At 39.8% G+C, this 8,849-nt stretch overlaps 1 protein-coding gene across 1 annotated transcript; it reads right to left on the bottom strand.

Moving 5' to 3' along the window:
• Positions 1-3,840: 3,840 nt before the first annotated feature.
• LOC310865232 (uncharacterized protein) lies at positions 3,841-7,864 on the bottom strand (the record flags this gene model as incomplete). Its single annotated transcript, XM_083774258.1, has 7 exons — positions 7,803-7,864; positions 5,692-6,406; positions 5,492-5,548; positions 5,046-5,440; positions 4,822-4,898; positions 4,124-4,307; positions 3,841-3,921 (listed from the first exon to the last, which is right to left on the bottom strand). Exons 1-7 carry the CDS (start codon positions 7,827-7,829, stop codon positions 3,841-3,843), a joined length of 1,536 nt encoding a protein of 511 aa, XP_083630384.1. The 5' UTR covers positions 7,830-7,864.
• Positions 7,865-8,849: the final 985 nt, after the last annotated feature.

The following is an 8,849-nucleotide window of genomic DNA, read 5'->3' as shown; positions in this document are numbered from 1 at the left end:
TTTGAAGGTTTGAAGGGTAGGGGCATCTCTGAGTGCCTTAGGGAGGGCATTCCACAGGGTTGGGGCAGCAAAGGCGAAAGCCTGTTCCCTCATCAAGCTCAAATCTCAATATTATCCTCATAAATATAAATAATCAAGTTATTAATTTCTGTTATTTGAGTTATTTGGTTACAGTCAATTTATACTACAGTATTTGGCTCCACCTATGTGCATCTTATGTGATCTTATAATGTGAAGTGTATCGGAAATCGGGGCCGATCATGACATTTTTAAATGATCAGATCAGGAGCACAAAAATGTGATTGGGACATCCCTAGTATCAATATGATATCCATATCATGATATTAGACTGTATATTGTCCGTGATTTGGGATATTGTACTATTGTGATATTGGAGGAGTTGCATAAAAATATAATTTTCAGATGGGGAAAAATCGGTATCGGCAGATACTCAAAATTAAAATGATCTTACTAAATGTTGCTCAGCAGAGAGATGATGTTCATAACACTGTGGCGCTATATACAGACAATATGCTGCAGTAATGAGCAAGTTGCAAATGTTGAGTGAGAGCATGCCTGCACCAGTCTCATCAAGAAGACTGAATAGGGTTGATACAACATTGTTTAACATATAACGAGATTGTTTCATTTGTGTGAAGGCCAGTACAAGACCAGAACATCTGACAGCCATTATGCCTGGTACTGGTATGTGTACCAGAGACTTAAGGTCCTTCATGCAGCATCAGAAAGGTTGATGAAGTTGTACATCATCTGCTCCTCTTGTACCCAGATCTGTTTGTGTATGATGACAAATATACAATATACAGTATAATACCGGTAATATATAAAAGCTCTATATACTGTAAATGCACCAATTTCCATTTACGGTATATAAACTCCTTGACTGTTATGATGACATACTGAAGACACTAACTCTGAGGAAGAAGATGATATTGTCTAAATACAAACCCTGGAAACATACAGCATTATAATTTGTAGAACATGGAAAGTCTGATGTTGCATGCTCTAAAAGTGTGCCCATGGGAAATGGGCACAATGAGAGAAGATGCAAATATCCAAGAAAATCCAGAACTACTACATAGACCTGCAGATATATCGATGAAGAAAACCATGGACCAGTGTCTTCAGTATCAGTCATAACTAAAGATGTTAACTACTTCAGTGAGATTAATAAAAGCTTTGACATAGATACCGGTCTGCTGTTCTAATTCTTTGTTTTATAGCTGCTATATTTCGTTTAGATATTTAGTGTTTTAGGTAGCATTTATGATATTTGTCATCATATGCAAAGAGATCTGGGTACGAGAGCAGCCGATGTACAACTTCATCAATCTTTCTGATGCATGTGAAGGCCCTGTCTCTGGTACTCTGACCAGTGACCATGTGAAGGCCCTGTCTCTGGTACTCTGACCAGTAGTCCTGGTTTTGTCTATGAACTGATTGCACAAGACCGCAAGGACTTTTTTGTGCTATCCCTTTTGGACTGATTGTATGACTGTACTCTGTTGCTGTTTTTACATTTATGTCTAATAAACTTTTAAATCCATCAATCAATCAATCAATTGTGCTGGCCTTCCCACAAATGAAACAATATATTTGTATGTTAAACAGTGTTGTATCCTATTCAACAATGTTGTACCCTATTCAGTCTTCTTGACGAGACGGCATGCTCTCACTCTGGTCTTACTGGAGTAGTTTTCTCAACATGATACAGTATATGATGAGGAGAGGAGAGTATATTGAATGTGGGTTTGCCAGGGTTTTATGAACATCATCTCTCTGTTGAACAACAGTTAGTATGTGTTGAAGGTCTTCTGCCGTGGGCTTTATACATTATGGGTCTTGTTTCGTGCCTTTTTCCAACTGTTTAGCAAAGATGATACAAAGATTTGGATCCAATATTCCATTTTGGTAAAATTTTAAAGACACACTTCAGAATTTGTACAGTATCTATGTTGTGCATTGCGCGCACTATTTTTAGGCTATAGTATATGTGCAGTAACCATATTACAAGTGATACTAATTAAACTTGAACTAAGGTTCATGTTTTAGGTTGTTATTAGAGAAACTACAAGGTGTGTGTAAATTTTCTTTCATTTGCTGCTTTCTTTTGTTTTTGGGATTTTAGCAGTTTTTGACAGGGGGGCGGGGGCATTCGAGCATGGGGCTAAATATGTATTTCTTTACAAAATATTATGGCGATTTATTTTTGTATTATTTACTATAGTCCTAATAAACCCCAAGAAATTACATCTGACCACAAAAGATCACAGGATCTACTGAATGTGACAAACTGACATTGAGCCTATACACACAGTATAAGCCTTCCCCCAGTAGGCTACCTTCACATTCAGTAGATCCTGTGATCTTCTGTGGCCAGATGTAATTTCCTGGGGTTTATTACGACTATAGTAAATAATACAAAAAAAAATTACCATAACATTTTGTAAAAATATACATATTTAGCCCCATGCTCGAATGCCCCCACCCCCCTGTCAAAAATAGCTAAAATCCCTAAAACGAAAGAAAGCAGCAAATTAAAAAAAATTAACACTAATCTTTTACTTTCTCTAATAACAACCTAAAACATGAACCTTGGTTGAAAAAAACTAAAGTTGTCCTTTAAGTCTATTTTCCATTCTGGTGAAATAGTGTCAGGGCAGGGTTCTGCTATTGTCAGTGTAGACAACTGGACAGGCAGTAGGCTCTGTTACACTAAAGAGAACTAAATACTAGGTCACTCTCCACTCCAGTCAGCTAAATAGCTACTTGATTTGACAAGGTTCATCTCATCTTTTCACATTCCAAAATATGTGAAATTATTTTACCTGTCATTTTATGAAGAAAGCAACATAGGCAATAAGATGCAAGTGGAGCCAAATACTGTAGTATAACTTGACTGTAACCAAATAACTCAAATAACAGAAATGAATAACTTGATTATTTATATTTATGAGGATAATATTGAGATTTGAGTTTGATGAGGGAACATCCAGGTCATGTGCTGCAACATAATAATAGTTAGTAGTTCCAATCTAGGCTTGCATATTTCTCTATTGAAGCGGCATCTATTTGTTCACAATTTCTCATTTCTCAAGTTTGAGACATTTCATACATTTTAGGGACTTCTACTCAAGTGATTTGTTTATGTTTTCCCACCCTTGATAAGTGAAGTAAAAATAAAACTAATGTGATACTGTAGATTTCATTAGTTTTATTTCCCCCCGTTTGGAACACCATATATGTTTTGTGGCATAACTCCACGATTATGCAAGCTACATTTACACAATTGGTATTGCTGGATTCAGTAGAACCTCACCTTTCCTACAAGCCATCATATGTGTTGCTATGACAATCCATTCCAGAGTCACTACAAAGTAGAGAAGACATCTACATAGATGTACAATTCCGCCTACTGTAAGTATGTGTTCAAATGACTATATTTCATATTGACATTCAGATATTGACATTCAGTCTCTTCTAGAATGTAGAGGTATGTTCTGGCTTCAAGTATGCCAAGTTTTGAACCTCTCAGAGCTTCCATTGTGAATCTACATGCCTTTAAGTGCCTCAACCACCAGACGGACAGGCTTTATTTTTAGTTTGAGGTGTATAACTTTAAATAACAATTTCACCACTTTTGCAGTAAAATATTTTTATACAAGAATCCATTTCATGTATGGGAGGCCTTAGAGATGAGGAAAAACTATGTTGTGTTTGGTCCTAACTCCGGTAGGGGTATGCCGACTTCTGGGGGCCATTGTCACAGTACTATATGTATATATAAAAACAGAACAGAACACTTTGAACATTTCTTTTTTACCTCAACCTGTTCATATTTGAAAACAGTGTCCCATGATCTCTGGCTGAATCCTCCTTGTAAAAGACCAGATGATAGATCTAAAATCCAAATGATGTAGTACAGTAAGCAAACAATTTAATTTAGGAGGAAATATTATTGTCATGATAATTAGCATGATAGCATAGATAAGTCAAGTTAGTGCAAACTTTGTTTTCAGGGGAAGTGGTACAGTAATTGGCTGCTAGTCCATACTGTTGTGAATAAACTGTTTGAGGTCAAACATTGAGTGAGTTCACCCACCTCAAACAGGTTCCGGATTGCATGCCAATCCTCAAACTTGAAGACAAGGCCATCCAGTCTGTCTTCCCTGCTCTCTCCTTCGGCATAGGTCCAGGACAATTGGATGTTCCGACTGTTCCCCTCTGTCAGTCTGTCCCCACCTACAAAAACACTTTCCAGTCCATGTGGGACCTTTGGAACATACCTACATGAAACATCAAGTAGACTTACTAGATTTATCAAAACCCTTCCCTTCAGATGCATATGTAAGTAAATTATATATTTTCCTTATTTCAAAACTTAATAAGGCCCGTGGGGCACCTGCAGCATGTAATCAAGCCCCTGCACTCAACGATATTGGAATGGTAGAGATACATACAGGCTTTTTCCAATATATCATTATCAAATATCAAACATGTCCCACATTGTGCGATATTTGATGACTATGGTCAGTAATGACATCAATGATGATGTTACAATGTCTATGACATGTTAAGTTGGGCAATTGTGCGATGAGTGATGTAAATCCGGTAATGCCATGATGTGATTGAGATGAATAGTGGTAGAAAATCACTAATTTGGCAAGTTCAAGTGTCAGTTTTTGATAAACAATGGGCGCTGAAATGCACAAACACTGACTTTTCTTTGCATGCCGTGGTATTGACAAACTGCACGAATACGAACATTGTTTCATAAATTCCAAGACAAGCCATACTTACTCATTCTGGATGTGCTGTAAAACGTCTACCAAGTCCCCAGTTTGGTTCTCATCTTTGAACAGAAGTCCAAGAGGATGCTATGAAGGAAGAATATATGGATTATAGTAGCATAACATTTTAGTTTAAATCCTATGCCAGTACACTAGTTGTTACTTGCTCAACTTAATAAAAAGTTAACTCAATGGTACAACTGACAGTTGTAGTGTAAGTCATTTAATACTTACGTGGGTGGAGGCCTTTGACATTGTGTCTGAATATTGGTGAGGGATGTGACTAGCCACTACAGCATATAATGGCTTGAAAGCATCCAGGTACTGGGTCAGAATGCGGCTCCCTAGGACAACAAACTCTCGTCGCATATGGGCTTGGCTCTCAGGACCAGGAAGGGAGTTCCCAATGTCATAGTCCATAATTGGATGAGTTGGCTTGTCCCTGCTGAGATGGGTTATGGGCACTCTGTCTTCTACAGCCATGTGGTGAACCCAGTGGATGGATTTGTTTGCTTGGCTGGTAGACTGGTGGTGTGCGCGGATGAAGAAATCCAGATTGTCAAATATGATGGAATATGTGGGTGGTGGTGTTGGTTGTGATGGTCCTAGCGGCAAGACACTGCCGGCCACATTTGTGCCATCGCCAGTCCCCTGATCAGTTTGTGAAGTGCCGCTGGGGAGAACAGCACCTCCCTGTGCAGCGATGGTGTTCTCCATGGTGCTTTGGGTGGTTTCATCTGTATAACACACACACACACATACACATACACACACAGAAAAAAAATGTGTTAACACATAAATGGACTCATAACATTAAAGGATAAACACTTATGCAGCGACAAAATAAACAACGATCAACAAAAAGAATAGCCCTTCTAACCTGAGAAGACAGACAGATCAAAGTTGAGGATAGCTTCATCCAGGTCCCTTGCACTCGCTGTGTCACTCAGTGGGCTTGTTTCAGCAGCCATAGCACCTCCGCCTTCAGCAGTGTCTGTGAAGCTGATTTGCTCCACTCTGTCGGCAGTGTCGGGGTTCCCGAAGATTTCACTTGCTACTTTCAGTAGGTGAAAATCTTCGGCGCAGGTCTTTGCCAATTCGGTGAGCTTTTTCACAGCGTTGGTGTGCGTTGTGGTTATACCCAGTTTGCTGAGCCTTTTAAAAACTGCCTTCTTTGCCCCTCCATACAGTAGAACACTGTCCACATAATATGCAAAGGCTGATAAGCGTGGTTCCCTTCCTCTCAGAGCTATTGCAGCAGCAGCACAGGTGACATGGGGAGACTGTTTGGTGAGTTGATTAAATATAGAAAATATGAAAGGTGACATAGACTGGAGATCTGACAGCAACTGGGCGAACGAAAATGCCTTCAAATCATCTGCCGATGACCGCCACAACATAAAACCCTGGGATGGACTACACAGTTTTTTGCTCTCATCCTCTATCAACTGTAGGACATTGTTCTTAAGTTCTCCAAACAGTTCTTGGTGTCTGACAATCAGATTGGCTGCTGTTGTCCAATTCTCCAAGGTGAGGTGTTCGACAATCCCTGCTGTGTAGTTGCCACACACTGTTGTTCTACCCCTGATAGTAACCTGAAAGAAAAACAAAGGGGTTTATTATTAAATAATCATAACTGTGACTATGCATTTTTAAAGATAATGGATCATGGTCTGATTCATGATTATTGGCCTAATACGTGCTCACTTAAAAGGAATTATAATCCTTTTTTTTGTTACTCTCAATGCACTGAGACAGAAAACTGCTACAAACCATGACAACAAAGCTGAACAGAGGCCAACATAAATATTTGCTACTATGCACAGATATAGATATACATACAGTACAGTAACAGTATATAAAAATCCAGTATCAGTATATAAACTGTGCAAATAAGACAATATTGCAGCATGCAAAGATGCTGGAATAAATATGCAATTTATTCGTGTGCAATTAGTTTAAATTATACACACAAGAGGTAGGTGGTAAGTTGAGGTAAGTCCCACTGTATATTAGAATGTCGATTGGTTAGGGAGAATGGCTGTTTGTTGTTACAGGTTGATTTCACATGTATTTTTTCTGACACCATGTGACTCATTTAAGTATCCTAACATCTGCCTGTCATCACTCCTCCCCCCCCTGTAGGTAGAGTTGGAGGGAGGATGGGCTGTGAGATGTAAAGGGAGATTAGACCCTGCCAGATAACCAAGATAAAATATGTCACATTATAGTAGTACCAGCCAAATATTATGTCCATGGAGAGGTAATATTAGCTAATGACAGCCTGCCTAGTCACATTTCCTTTGAAAAGTAATTAACCAGTGTAGTATATTTTAAAAGCTGTGAGTTACCAGGCCTGCTTGGAAGAGATTTGTGAAGTAAGTGAGAACAGGCAGGATTGGGGGGACAGCCCCCCAGCCTGCTGTTATTTGAGACCCTTTCAAATCTCATGCCCTGAGCCAAGATGAGCAGTGGTTCTCAACCTGTGGGTCGGGACCCCCAAGGGGGGTCCCCACATGATTTGTTTTGGGGGGTCCCCAATCGACAGTGCAAGTGACATTTTAGAACTTTCAAGACCTTTTTATCTATCTTTTTTAGATCTATTTTTGTTTTACCATTACTGCATCAAAAGTATTCAACAAACTATACTATACAAACTGGTCAAACATTGGCCAAATTATCAAATGATATAAGAAAGCAAAACATTGAAAATAGCCAAACTACAAGCTCACACGTTATGAGCTTGTAGATCAGATATTTTCACAATATTTATCTAGGGTGTCCCCAGTTCAAATATGATTATTTTGGGGGGTCACGGCCTGAAAAGGTTGAGAAGCAATGTTCAGTCATTAATGTTAAGATGGTTATATTTTTAAATGAACTGCTATAGAATGAGCATATGTATACAATTGCAGCAGCGCAGCTGGATTAGCGTGAGTTGGCAGCATTAGGTTAGACACTATTAGAAATAGTTTCACAATATGAACTTACCTCCAATAGGCTTCGCCGTACGGGCATCCCAGTTGATGGTTTAGACAGCCTACGAGATGGGGTCGTTGTCGCGGTTGTCGGCGAGTCAGCCGACTCAGCTGTCGTTGTAGGGGTGTGAGATGGAGTGCGAGGTCTTTTACTGCGCCGTGGTGTTTTAGAAGGCGTAGGCTCCCTGTACCGTTTATCTTTCCTCGCGGATCCAGGTGGCGTCCGTCTTTCTACTGTAGCGGTAGCCGTTTCTGGTGGTCTTTTGTCTTTGTCCTCTTTTTCCCAGCGCCGGAAAATGGGATAAACATCTTCCATTCTTTGAAGCAAGCGAATACATGCCCTACACATCCAAGACGATACGTTGGGGTCTTTAAACAGTGTTAAACCTAACGCTATGAGGCGTTCGTTAACACTTTTTACACCAGGCTTAGTATCAAATATCTTATTTGAATTAGAAAGAGTACCTTTTATGCGCAGATTGGTGTTACAAAAACGACAAAGATCTCCGAACTCCATGATAACTTTTTTAGCAACTGTCTACTACTAGTTCTGGTGAAATATGGGACTACATGTTTACTTCCAGCTGTCGCACCTACCATACGTCACGTAGACACGGCAATATGATTGGTTGTGTTTGCACGCCCACACGGTGATAGACAGACATCCAATCATCTACCAACTATCTTGAAAAAAAGGAACAGCCCTGTCATCGAATTTGCTTCCGAGATCCCAGATCCCAATAAGCTGTGAAACAAATTTGTGTAGCAAGCTTCTTGGATCTGGCAGCGTCAGGTTAGGGGTTCTTATGTTGCGTTATATTTTACGAAAGAAGCAACAGCTGTACCTATAGTCTCGTAACAGGCCCTGCAAGCTTCGGGCCCTGGCGCTTAAGCTCCACCTAGTTCCATTGTTAGTCCGGCTCATCATGCAACAGCAGAGTTCGTCAATAGGAACATCCTCTATTGTAATAGTACAGCTGACAACCATGACCTTTAATATGACAGTATCACAAACATGCATGCACCCTTCGACCCCATCGACCCCCCCCCCCCCACACAC

The sequence above is a fragment of the Protomyctophum parallelum genome (genome assembly GCF_964188405.1).
Source record: "Protomyctophum parallelum genome assembly, chromosome: 10".
In the NCBI taxonomy this organism is placed as follows: domain Eukaryota; kingdom Metazoa; phylum Chordata; class Actinopteri; order Myctophiformes; family Myctophidae; genus Protomyctophum; species Protomyctophum parallelum.
This window is presented reverse-complemented; position numbering and strand designations above follow the sequence as displayed.